This window comes from Rhamphochromis sp. 'chilingali' (assembly GCF_963969265.1).
Source record: "Rhamphochromis sp. 'chilingali' genome assembly, chromosome: 11".
Lineage (NCBI taxonomy): Eukaryota > Metazoa > Chordata > Actinopteri > Cichliformes > Cichlidae > Rhamphochromis > Rhamphochromis sp. 'chilingali'.
In genome coordinates, this window is record NC_137938.1 from 34,875,116 (window position 1) to 34,889,048 (window position 13,933).

Genomic DNA, 13,933 nt, shown 5'->3' on the forward strand with positions numbered 1-13,933 from the left:
AGATTGCACACAACAACAGTGACAGTATCACTGAAAGAAGCTGTGAGAGAAAGCAAATCACCATCGTGTTCACAACATTTCAGAAATTCTTTATGTGTGGATGCGGTGTAAAAGCTTCCCAGAATCCCTTAGGCCTAACATGTCGATCTTCTTTTCATGCAGAAATGTGAAACATTAGTTTCAAGTCTTTAACATAAGAATATCATCTCCGTTATAAGCAACACAATAACTTAAAGACTATTTTTTTCAGAAAAAACACTGAATATTCCCCCAAATAACACCAAATGTAGATAATTATGAAGCCCTGCTGTGCTGCTTTGATGTTAATAGCATGAAACATTGTTTAGTCAGGCTAAACCTTCAGTGTCAATAAATAAACTTAACTCCTTGCCTTTGGGCATAAAACGCTTCATGGTTATACAAGGCACCCTGTAAAACTAAGTGCCCTGATGGCTGTTGGTGATATAAATTTTCCTTCCATTAAGTGTCTCCTGAGATAAGTCTGCCAAACAGTATCTCATCGTTCCAGAGGAGAAAAACGGTGTCATTGGCTGCTGCGTTATCCATGGCATCTGCCCAGTTTCTTGTGCATTCCTCACATCTTTTGAAAGAGAAGGCTTGTGCTTCAGCCTTAAGATGAGCACTGAGAGTCTGCATTTAGTGAACCTTTCCTGAACATGGCCTGTATATGCCTCCACGGTCTCTCCTTTAACTGCACCATGGGGCTCATGACTGGGTCATGATCATGGCAATGCTTAATCTACTCTAAAATGCACTAAGTGCTACTGAAGAGCAAACACTTGCCTCCCACAAAGGGGAAAGATGGCGCTCTGGGACAGGCAGTTTAGTGTCGAGCAGAGCATGAAATATTCACTAAGAAAAGATGTGAAGGATGGAAGAAGTGACTGCCACAGTGTGTGGCGTTCGTGTGTGCCAGGTCTAGATGCCTTGAGGCGAGGAGACTCGTGAGCACAGACAGAAGTACAAATGTAGTGGGAGTCTGCAGTGATTCGCAGGTCATTTGAATGCTCTGATGTCCTCGTTTGAAAGACTGTCGCTCTCTGGACCTAAAAATAACTACACAATGTCTTTAAAGGAGTTTTAATCTTTTATAGCTACATGACAAAGCCACACTATTATTGAATATTCACCAGGAATTTGTGTTGGGTTATCCTTTGTTGTTTATCTCAATAAGCTTGGGTCTATTGATTAAGTGTTTCTGGTGGTCGATACAGGTCAATAAACAGAAGTTGATAAGTTTATTGAGCTTTTAAACCCAAAAGCATCTCATTTTAAAATGTTTAATTAAAGATGGACAAACTGTTCTGTTGAAAAAAAACAAAAACAAGTTAAGGTCTCTCTTGGAAATGAGATTTTGAATCTCAATGAGATTTGTTTTACCTGAATAAATAAAGGCCTATAAAGGCAAATAAAAATTCTGGTTTATTTTATTTAACCTGACTTATTGTCAGGATAAGGCTCTGAACCACTTTAGACAAACTATGTTTTTTCACTGTACCACAACCAAAGAACGAGTTTGAACCACTAAGGATTGAAACATCAAGGCCTCCACCTGGCCAGTCCAGGGCCAGTTTGACTTGGGAGACCCTGCAGGGGGCATATTGCCCCAGACAACAGAGCTCCTGTGATTCACTGTGCCGTGAGCCAACGTTCCCCCAAAACGTTTTGGAATGAGTTTGTGACCAGAGCTGAGGAAATCAGCTATATCACTGTCGTATTCATGAGTGAGGCAAAGAGGGAGCCAGAGAGATGGTGTCTCTCAGATGATTTACAAACACCTCGGCGTTCCCACAGAAGTGTTGGAGTGGGTGGCTAGTGAGAGGGAGGCTTGGGAATCTCCTGTTAGACTGCAGATGGATGGATGGATGAGTGCATTCATTGTAGTAAATAGGTTTAGCATAAAGTCCATGTTTATCATTCATTTGACTGTAATATAGCATGCGTCTTCCTGCAACACACTGATCACTTTCATTCGTGCCTTTCTCGTATTTTTGTATATATTTCTCTTGTTTGCTAATTATTCCTGCTGTCTACTACCTATATTTTAGTCAGCACAGTTGGTGTGGAGCACCCAGAATTTCATTGTAGATGTACAATGATAATAAAGGGCTATTATATTCTAGTCTATTTTTTAATTTTACAATTGGTCTTGTGGCACAGGTGACATCCTATCACTGTACGAGCTCCTGAGAGCAGTCTGCACGCCTAGTTGCTCGATTTTATACACCTCTGACCATGGAAGTGATTGGAACACCTGAATTCAATAATTTGGATGGATGGAGTGAATACTTTTGGCAATATAGTGTATTTCATTTAGGCTGGGAAGGCTAGCAGTTAGAGTGCAATCCACACACTAGGAGATGCGAGTTACCCCTTGGGACCAATCAAATGACCGAAGAGAGGAAGAGATTTTAGTAGACCAGAAGTTTTTGGGTTTTTTGGTTTAATTAATGCTATGGAAAAATATCCTCATGATAGTTTGTCCTCTGTTTGCTGTGTGGAACCAAAAATGATAAACCGCTGCTGAAAACCACATGCGTGCGACTCGTAATACCCCCTTAGCTACAGAAAACAGAATAATCAACCCTGAGCTGTAAAACAATTTCTGCATTCATCAGTGATAATATCTAGCAGTTGATATGGGAATAACCATGAGTTTGATTGTTTCGATTAGGTTTTTAAATGAACTCTTTATTTTTGCCAGAGTTTGACAACAGGTCTCTTTTAAAGGCTTTTCCAGCCAATAGCTCCAAACCCAAATCTTTATTCTATTGTTTAAAGTCCTAAAGAAACAACAAAACAAAACCGTTTGCGCTTGATAAATGATGCAAAAAATCATTCGAATAATTTTGAGTCAGTCAAATAATCAATTAAACGACTGGTCGTTTCAGAGCCACGCGCAATATCGGGTCAATAAAAGGACCAGAGTGCACGCACTCTGTCAATAGCAGCATGTTTTATTTTAGCAATGCATCGTGGGATAAGGAAGGTTTCTGTGACCCATTACTTTTGATATTATTTATTATTAAAATATTAGTGGTTAGTGTCAACCAACAGAAGCTATGCAGTAAATTAATAAAGCGGTCCACAGAAAATTAATCAGGGTCATTTTTGGTAATTTTGTTTCCAGTATTTAAAGTAGGCACAAAATTATCCAGTTTCAGCTGCCAAGTGTGATAATCATCCGCTTTTGTATGTCAGATACCTTTAAATGTAAAGAAAAACCCACATTCATCTTTATCCTAAATTAACAACTAAACCCAGTAGTTCAGTTTTAGCTTTAAAACCACTTCACTTTGTTTTTGTATTGATTAATTTTTTCAGACTGAGCCATTTAAATAAACTTTATGGAAATTACCACATGGAGACTTTTTGATTGATGAAGTTGTGAAATCAAAATCAATTAAAGTCACACTGCAAATGCGTCATTGAAGGTTAATCCTGCTAGTATGCAAGAGCTGGACAATAACTCTTACACTGGCAATTATTCGCTGCCAAGTTCCAGGAAAACAAATATATCAACATAAAAAGACTTCTGGCAGCAGCTGTTTGGATCACAGGGAGTTCTGAACCCAATGGCATTTATTAAACAGTCCAGGAGTAATACATTAGAACCATTACACCACTAGAGTCGTGAACATTTTTGTATTTTTTGTGTTTTGTTTTTTTTTTGTTTGTTTTTTTGTCTGTTGGCTGAATAAAACAAGCCGTTATAAAATGTGTTTTTATTTTAAAAATGCATTTATTCATTTTTGTGACTATGAATTTCAGATTAAGTATTCTACATTACCACTCAGAAGTAGTAGTTCTTGATCTAAAAAGTAAAGCCAGTGTGGAACTGCCTCAACCATCCAGTCGTATGAAAGTCTGTGGGACAAAGTAAGTGCTTGGCTTTCTTGCTCAAAGCCTTTATTAAATACTTTGCTGTTTCAAATGTTATTGAGTACAACATTATGCTGATGTTGTAAATTATGGTAGTTTTAGATGATAAAGCAAGGACACTTTGTGGCCATTAAACATACAGTTTATTGTCCCTGTCTGCGTCTTACTTGTTACATTCAGTTTGAAAAGGTGAAGCTGGTGATGGTGACACCAAACATTTTGCATCTTCAAAACAGGACTGTGCCAATTAATCAGTAACGTCATGGTGGTTTATTTAAAATATTAGCGAGATTTTCCCTGGCTTCAGTGGTGCAGAGTCAAGCAGTGTCTTTGTCTTCACCAAGCTGCTACCGAGTGTACTAAAAGTTCCATCCATCCATCTTCTTCCACTTATCTGGGGCCGGGTCGCGGGGGCATGAGCCTAATCAGGGAAACCCAGACCTCCCTTTCCCCGGCTACTTCCTTCAGCTTGTCCAGGGGAAAACCAAGGCATTCCCAGGCCACCTGAGAGATATAATCTCTCCAGCGTGTCCTGGGTCTGCCCCGGGGCCTCCTCCCGGTGGGACATTCCCATAACACCTTACCCAGGAGGCGCCCAGGTGGCATCCTTGTCAGATGCCCCCACATCCTCAACTGGCTCCTTTTCATGTGGAAGAGCAGCGGCTCTACTCTGAGCTCCTCCCAGATGGGCAAACCCCCACCTCATCTCTGAGGGAGAGGCCAGCCACCCTTCGGTGTCCAGTCCAACACACACCGGCAACTAGTCCAACTTATTGCCGGCTATGCAGACCAAGCTCCTGCAACGGTTGAACAAGGATTGAATGGCCCATAGTAATGGGCCAGACACCCCATACTCCCAAAGCGCCTCCCACAGGACACTCCGAGGGACAAGGTCAAATGCCTTCTCTAGGTCCACAAAACACACGTAGACCGGTTGGGCAAACTCCCATGCACCCTCAAGTATCCTTGAAAAGGTAAAGAGCTGGTCCAGTTTTCCATGACCAGGACGAAAAGTGCATTATTGCTCCTGCGTCTGAGGTTCACCTAACAGACGAACTCTCCTTCCCAGCACCCTGGCATAGACTTTCCCAGGGAGGCTGAGGTGTGATCTCCTATAGTTGGAACACCCTCCGGTCCCCCATCTTGAAGATGGGAACCACCAATCCAGAGGTACCGCCCCTCATCTCCATGCAACATTGTAGAGGCAAGAGGCCAAGACAGCCCTAGAACAAACCTCGTCCACCCCAGGGGCCCTGCCACCACGGAGTTGTTTAACCCCTAGAGATAGACAAGTCGTCACCCTCATCCCCAGACTCTGCTTCTTCCATGGAAGACGTGCCAGTGGGATTAAGGAGGTCCTTGAAGTATTCCTTCCACCGCCTGAGAGCATTCTCAGCCGAAGTCAGCAGCACCCCACCCGCACTATACAGAGTGCAGGTAGAGCACAGTTTTCCCCTCCTGAGGCAGTCCGAAAGTCTTTTTCCATGGCCTCTCTGAAACTCTTCCCACACCTGAGTTTTTAGCTTCCGCCACTGACCAAGCCATGTTCCACTTGGCCTGTCCGGTACCTATCGGCTGCCTCAGAATAACTAACCAATCCCAATAGGATAGTGTATAAAAAGACGTTCCACAGTTAAATTATGTCTCCCATCATTTTCTCTTGTCATTATATTTTCACCATACTGTGTGGTTATGTTTTGTGTGTTATCTATTATCTCTGAATTTTCTTACTCCTGAAAATTCTGTATCCACCAGGCTCTGCTTATAACAACATGGGAATTTAGCCGGTCTTTTCTTTTCCCCATTTTTAGAGTTAAGCTCCACGCTCCAGGCTTAGGGGTCATTCACACCACTCTTCACATTCACACAGGCTTCCTGTGGGGTTTTAAATGTCATCTGACTGCTGACTGACGAGGTGTCAAAGATAAGAATAGTTCGATCTGTTGAGAGGATGGAGGAGGAATCAATAAGCTGAAGAAACAAGTGAGGAAAAGAAGATCATGATACAGAGTGGTATAAAAACAGAAGGATGGAGTCTGATGAACTGATGACCTGTACTCCATCTCAGACCTCATCTGCAAAAGGTATCTGGAGTCTATCACAGCACGTCAACGCTGTTTGGCTGCAGTAAACTCCTCCAATGCAAGCAGGAGGGACACACACTGTTCTGCCAGCGTCGAGCTAGCACAGGATTCAGTGACGTCTGCTTGGAAAACCCAAACAGACGCATCTTCGCTGACAGCCTATCCTGCACTGCCTTTTGTTTTATGCCTTGTCCAAACAGCTTCCCACAGAGTTCGCTTGAGTGCCAGCGCACTGCTATAAACATGCAGATGATGATTTAGCTTCAGACGTTGCACTCAAGACCCATCCGTCTATCCGTTCATCTTAACCGCAGTGCTGTTGCTTAACTTCTGGGAAAGTGTGAGCCAGGCTTCGTCTGCTGATTAATTCCAGACGATGTTTAGTGTCATAACCCTCCACCCTTGTATTGTTTGAGAGCCCTCTTCATTGTAAGAAAGCTCTCCTAGGAAGTTGATTTACTCGAACACAAAATTTATACATCAGGACAGCCTCGATTATCACATCGCCACGTTTCAGGTGACGTTTGCTAAATCAAGCTATTTTCTTTTCCAGAAAGGAGTACTTGAATATGTCTTTTTTTTTTTTTTTTAGGGTTTCAATTATGATTTGTTATCTAGCACAAAGATAGAAATTACTAGTAAGATTGTAAAACCTGCAGCCTTGACACTATAGAACAACATTTAATGAGTCCCACTGACAGCAGAGCATGGCTCAGAAAGTGCCGATACCCTCGTTTTGAACTCTCTGATGGCTAATAAAAGACATTTTGCTGTATAAACATTCGGGTGACATGCTAACGCTCGTTAAAAAGCTCTTTACAGAAAGCATTAGAGGGCCATTCGGGTCAGTTTCAGTGCTCTTTACACCCATTTAGCTGATTGTCACTGCCTCCACGTGTGGTAGATCATTGAGGTTGACCCCCAATAAAAAAGGAAAAAAAAAAAACCCAGCTGATTAATAAATTAAATCTTTTTTAGTGACCATGTGTGAAATCGAGTATTGGTTACTTGCTCTTTACTCAGTTTTTGCAGTTTTCTCAGTTAGGGACTCCAAACATAATACACTCGTGACTCACTATATAAATAAAGTTTGTTTGGTAGCAACTGCACAGCTGTCTTACCCATAAAATAGGGTCTGCCTTTGCTTGCTACCTGTGCATGAGCACTTGTGAGCGTGCATGCTGGCGACAGACCCATCCAAAGCAAGCCTAAGCTTTATTTCCCCAGGCTGGCTCTGCTCAGCTCAACACACAGGGAGCTAATCGATACTGATGCATGTGCAAAAAAAAAAAACCAGCTGGGGGAGTTGGAACGAGGCATCTCTGCCCTTGAAAATAGTCGCATCTTTGTGGACTCACGCACTGTGAGCATGATTGATGTGAATATTAAAAGCGAAACTAACCTTGGGAACATTTAGCATTTAACATTCCAAGGCTGTAATGTGACTTGGAATAAGAGCAGCAGGAGACTTGGGTTTGGTTCCTGGATTAGAAACCATTAGCGAGGCCTGCGTGAGTCAAAGCTGCAGGGAGGGGATGAAAAATAGGTAGAATATTCCTTTAATGCAAGAGGGATTTTCTTATTCTTTGAGAAGGAGCAAATAGGGATTCAGTATGACGCTGGGATGTAAATTACCTAACAGAGCAACCTACATTGGCAAAAATAGGCAGAAGCAGGGCTGACTGGAGTGGGAAGGTCAGTCTGACACGGTGCAGCCTGAAGAAGAGTGGAGGACGGTTGCTGCAGGGAGGCGGGCGAGCTGATCACTGTGCAGCGAGAGAGCAGATGACGGGAAGTAAGTAAACACTGCCTAAGAACGAGGAAGCCATCTCTGCCCCCAGGTTAAAAAGTATCGAGTAAAGTCAAACACAAACACATGATCTATCCAACAATGTTTATTGAGTTCATTATTTTTTCTTTTTTATTTGACAGGTAAAGAGACTTGAAATACAGCTGAAATGCTCTCAACAACAACTGTAAATACGCCAACTGGCACAGCACTGACGTCTTGTTGTGGGTTTATGATCTGCAGGAGGTGTGGACAGCATTTAAAAGAAAAAAAAAATGCACATTATCATGAGCAACAAGGAAGAATTTGAAAAAGGATGCAGACATTTATGGATGTGTTTGGCTACACTGACAGCTAGCAGTTAAATCATTTTTATTCTGTGGACAAAGATATTGATGTTCAGCTTGTTTGAAAAGGGCTACCACCCTGTTTTAAAAGAAAAATCGTGCCACAACCCAAGTCATGTTTGTTGAGTGTAAAAGACGGGCAGCTGGTGAGCAGAGTCACACAGTTAAACTTTTTAAGGTTTCAGCTTTATCTCTTCCTAAATCGCAACACCAGCGTCAAAGTCGCACTGACTTAATTTGTACTCTCCTCAGATCATTAAGCTCTCCCCATAAGGCAACAAATCAGATACTTGTTTTGAAAATTTTCAAAACGAGACCTTCTGTGGTCCAATAGATTATTGTTGGACTCGTGTAGAGTAGCTTTCAGAATAATCCTCAGCACTGTCCCTCATCTGTCTGACCTTAACCAGATTCTCTTCATTGGCTACCCCTCATGAACAAATCATTTAAATAGGTGGGTGAGGCTTCTGTGCGCCTCAGGTGACCACGTTAGGGATATCCGCTCTCACAGTTGGATAACAGGAGGCCCACAGAGGTCACTCACACAAAGGCTGATCTCCATATTTGAAACTGGCCATGTTAAATATGAACATCCACTATTTTTAATGTGTATACATAAAAGACAAGCATAACCGGCCTCCTTTTAAAGGCTCTGAAATGTCAAGTGCATTTTACATCATTTTCTAGGGTTAATTATTTTATATATACTTATTATTTCAGGCCGCCTTTGTCCAGTAATTAAAAATATCTACTTTACTATTGTGAGATTATAAATAGAGATAATATTGGAGGGACAAATGAAAGGCAAGCCGGCGTGTCAATGGAGCAACGTCACAGTAAAGTCATGTTCAAAGACAATGCCCTTTTCTCAGTCCCTGCTTGCACTTGCTTTTAGTTAGCAGTAGCGAGGCACAGTTTAATCAAAGGGTAACTGTGGATCGACTGCTGCTCTGTCACCAGGAATGGATATGAAGCTTTTATTACTTTGAAGTCGGTGTCCTTCTCTACCATCTCTTCAGCCCTGAGTTTATATTCTTACAAAGGGTTGTCAAAGTGCTGTTAATCACAGACAGAATCTGCTTGAGCTGTATGATACAGTTTTTCGTCAGGTGAGAACTTAAAAGTGGATAAGTGGAGCTGTGGTAACTGCAAAATGAGGCATTTCAGGGAAACATCTTTGTGGCGTAAACTGAATCCATAGCCTTTTGTTTCTTCCCATACAAAGTGAGTGCAGCATGTTCTCATACCCGTGGTGTCAAATACTGCCATTCTTATCAAAGCTGCTAACGTCTCAGACACACAAGGAGTCCTGTGGCACCTCTGCCATGGTGCACCGCAGTACTGCAATAGCAAGACAGGTTTCAACTAAAGGTTTGTGGAGGACATGGTGTTACAAATAAATGCACAGGTTACATTTTCAGTGTGCAGGGCTTTCTAAATATAGCCAGTCAGTATTTAGTATTGAATGAACGCAACTAAAACTTGTGACTTAACGTGTACTCACAATGGCTTCCCTGCACCTTGGCCAAACATAACTCTCTCCTACCCAGACCTCCCAGGCACTTGAGTTTATCTCAGCATCTCAAACATGGAAAGTATAAAAGATGGATTTGGCGAAGCTAATGTGCTTTAAACTTGTGTTCTTTCATGGCCAGCAGGGGAGCAATGACTCTGGGTACAAAAAACCTCTGATGGTAGGGGAATCTCTGGTAAAATACCCCAGACTTCTTCGCTTTCTTAATAACGTAAACGCTTCTAATGACGATGGGATCAATCGCTAGCTTTGGGTTGTCTTAAACAAATGGGGAAAGCGCTCGGCTTCATAACAGGATTTTACTAACCAGCGACAAAGTCACGGGGCTGCACCCAGTCTACAATGTGAGGTCCTGTCTCACAAGCTCCCAACACATGAGGTTAGTGATTTCAAGCATGTAGGTCACCTTTGTCCGTATAGATTTCATTACAGTGATTGTCATGAAGACGGCTGTTATGGACTGTGTAATGGTTGATGATTATCACTGTTTGTTGAACACTGGTTTTGACTTGTGGTTGTTTCAGTCTGTTAAAAATGGTAGATGCAATAAGATGAAGGCTCATCCAGCACTTTTTTGGGGGGGTCAATAATTTGTTCTATTTAATTCAGTTCTTTTGTTAATTATTTTTATTTGGTGTTGTTTTCAAAACCTTTTTCAAAATTACCTATTTGTAATTTTGAAGAGTACTACTGTGTCCATTTAATATCGCTGTGACCTTTGCACCAAGACACTGAGGCCAAAGGTCAACTTGTACGCGTGTCTTCAGCTGTGTCTTAGAGAGCGGCAGTGTTTGAAACCTTGAGATGAGTCCCTGTAGGATCTATTCAATGATTCTGCTCAGCAAAACCAAGTAATTACAAGAAAACAGACTGATGAGTTTTCTTTTTTTTCCACAGCCAGAACAGATTTCTCATTTGGTTTATTTTGAATATCTGTGGAATTGGTTTGGCTTTTTTTTTTTTTTTTTCTTGGAAGAAATCTAATCTTTTTAATATTTATTACAGGTTTCAGCACTCTCGTGTGGGAGGAGCATGCTCCAAAAATAAAAGCCCCATATATTCCCCAATGAAACGCTAATGTGATTAAAACTGCGAGCTGTTGAGTGCATTAACGTCCAGTCACCGGTTTCTTCCGTGCAGTTGCTGGTTCTGAATTTTGAGACTTTGTTGTTGTTTGCACCAAAGAAACTGTATGAATACATTCTCTTATTCGTCCTTCTGTCTCGACGTGTTGGCGCACTCCACCGGGAAAACTCGGGTCACTTTTCCTCGTGATAAACCTCGTTACCAGATGTCCACAGACAAATAAAACTTTGTATTTCCACAGACATATTCATATATCTTTTATAAAATAAATCTTGTATTTCCAAGTGTACAATAATAAAATGATGCACTCTGCAGAAAAAAAGGTAACAGAAAACTCCATATATACACACAGTATACTGTTTTGGCAGACAAAAACATGGACAAGTTCAGTATTGTAAACAGCTCTTTACTCCCATTCACATGTGTTCGTCTACCATTTATTGACTTCTCCCGTCGGCTTGTTGTTCCTCCTGTCCCGTTACATTCATACAGTAAATCCAGAAAATTGTGCTTTAGGAAATCTCTTACAACAATCCGCGGCTTTTTTTCCTTCATATCGTTTCTTAACACCTGTTCTGCTGAGTAGAAGTGCACTGTCTCCAAACAGCTGAATGTCTTAAACAGTCTGGTGGCTGGTAGTTCACTCATCTCTCCTGGTTCAGTCAGGAGAAGAGTTGGGGTTAGACGAATGGCAGCAAACTTGTGCAGTGGCGTGGAGGATGTAGAGATCTGAGCTTGATGACTGGGAAGGTTTGGTGGCACATGTGCAGCAAATGCTCCATTAGTAATTTGCCAGTTATCTAGACTTGAATTAACTTGCAGTGAAGCCGTGTGGTGAACTGAGCTCGTGCCTGGAAAAGCAGCGTTTTACTGATGGCAGAAGTTAGAGAGGTTAAAGCTGCGCTTGGGATGCAGGAATGTTTGTGATGGAATGTGAAGAAACACTAGCGTGCACGGAGCAGTGATGTCTGGGTAAAGACACAGACTGGTGAAGGAGCAAAGCTTTGGGTTTTGAGCTCAGGAGGCAAGAACAGAGTGGAGGTCTGAAGGTGGGCGTCAGGTCTGCGCGTCTAGTTGTCCTCGTCCGTCAGCTCCTCCTCCGCGATGGCCTTCTCCGGGATGGCCTCAAGGCTGCATCTGCTCTTGGACTCAGAGCCGAAGGAACCGCTCACCGCGCTACCTTTAGTCAGTTTACAGGTGAGCGCGGCATAGTGGATCTGCTTGAGGTTCTCCTGGACTTCGCTTCGGGCATGCTTCAGTAGATCCGCCTGGCCCTGAGAGGTAAACACAGATCACAGAGTCAGACAGCAGCAAATTGGGTGTCAGGAAAAACTGTAGCTTGTAAAACTTCTTTCAGTTTAATTTGTGCAACGCTAATTCACTACACAAACATCTCAAGGGGTGTTACACTGTAAAATAAAGAAAACCATACAATATCAAAGAGCACCCCAAATATTTGATGGTATATTATTAGCATATATTTTCTATTCTCTATGAACAGCACTTGGGAACAGTGGGGTTAAAGACCTCTAGTTGAACCAGGCTCAGGGAGGAAGCTGCAGAGCTGATCGCTCTTACCTCTGTGTTTAGATTAATGTGTTGTAGAGTTGTGTCAGTGTCAGATTTAAGATGTTATTGGCTCCGAAAAGTTTATTACAAATGCTTTGTGAAGGTCACTGACTCACAGTCCATAAACATTCCAGTTTCACTAACGTCCCACAAAGTGTCCTCGTGCCTCTGCTGTGTAGTGACAAACGTAACGAATCATCCATCCGTCCATCTTTTTAAACGCTTGTCTAATTCAAGGTCACAGAGAGGGTGGAGCTTATCCCAGCTGTCATTGGGTGAGAGTCAGACCCTGAACAGGTCGCAGAGCTGAACACGTCTCCTGTATACTTTAATTTCACTGCAGTTGGTTTTATAAGCACAACATACAGTTGAGTTTTTAATGAAATTTGAAATGTTTTTCACACCTAGTTCTACCTGTAACTTTATTTTTCTTAAACATGTATTCACTGCTTCAACATTACCTGAACATCTGTGCAGTTCTAACACTGAAAGTCCACAGCAGGCTTAAATAGTTCATTTTAAGTTGGTTAAAACACAAGTTACATGAGGTTTCTTTTATACGTGAGAGCCTTTATCATTGTGGAACACGTCACTGTTAAAGCAGCATTTACGGCCGACTAGATCATTTTCCTGACCAACAATCAGATTTCCTCCCAGCAGCGTTTCTCTGTCGTCACTTCCTTTAAATGTCAGAGTAGCTGATGCTGCAGTCATCAACGTGCACTTTAGTTCAACTTGTCAGGCTGACTATGATCAAAACTTGATCTGCACTGTAACACCTTATTGATTAACAGTGATCAGCTCTGGTCCTGGTGCTGTGGCAGGGAACACACTCGGTGCTTTTAGCCATAAATCATGCAGCTCACTGTAGTGTATCTATTTATTCCTTTCCTTTGTTTCGTTTGTATACAGTCTACATGCCATTGTAGCAGGATAAAGGTTAAGTAAGCTGAGCGTATACAAGCAATCCCTGTGTCCTGAAAATCTCAAGACTCCTCTAAACACTTGCTGAAAGGCACTTTTTTTTTTCCCAACTAATGTCATGATGTCAAAAAGGATCAGAAGAAATGTAGCTTACAGCGAAGTGAGAGGATGAAGCGAGCAGGGCCCATTGTATGATAAATAAAGGTTATTATGCAAAGCTCCTCTAAGCAACGTGGTGGCATTGGCCTCCATTAATAAAACTGGCTTGACTTATAAGTGATGTGACTGAAAATCTCACCTTCAGAATGGTGATGTTCCACGTGAAGCTCTCCACAGCCTTGTGCAGCTTTCTGCCTTTCAAGCCTTCCTTCACAGCCAGGTCGTGGAGGTTCTCGTGAAATTCCATAGCTGCGAGAGAGAAACAGACGAGAATGAGTGTCGAGTCAGTGCGGTGTTTGTTTAGGAAAGAAGAACAGCTGCTGCGAGAGTGGAGTCTGGGATATGCGAGGCTTGCTAGGCTTGTTGTCACTGTGAGGAAACGCATGCAAGCAAAGACCCTGGCATGTACTGTCGACATTCACATTTCTCCAGCAGCAGAAAACTTCAGTCTGCGGAAGTACAGAGACTCTCCGGAGGTGGGAGAGCATTACTGTCTCCTCACTGCACGCATACGAGGTGATAATGGATCGCAGTGGCC

The 13,933-nt window shown here is 42.3% G+C and overlaps 1 protein-coding gene across 1 annotated transcript in view; it reads right to left on the reverse strand.

The window, feature by feature from the left end:
* Nucleotides 1–7,893: 7,893 nt before the first annotated feature.
* The window catches only part of plcl2 (phospholipase C like 2), a 46,057-nt gene continuing 40,017 nt past the window's right edge, over nucleotides 7,894–13,933 (reverse strand). Inside the window, exons 6-7 of the mRNA XM_080896091.1 lie at nucleotides 13,535–13,644; nucleotides 7,894–12,017 (exon numbers count right to left, since the gene is read on the reverse strand). Coding sequence (XP_080752217.1) covers nucleotides 11,814–12,017; nucleotides 13,535–13,644 — 314 coding nt within the window. The 3' untranslated portion in view covers nucleotides 7,894–11,813. The remainder of the gene's footprint in view (nucleotides 12,018–13,534; nucleotides 13,645–13,933) is intronic.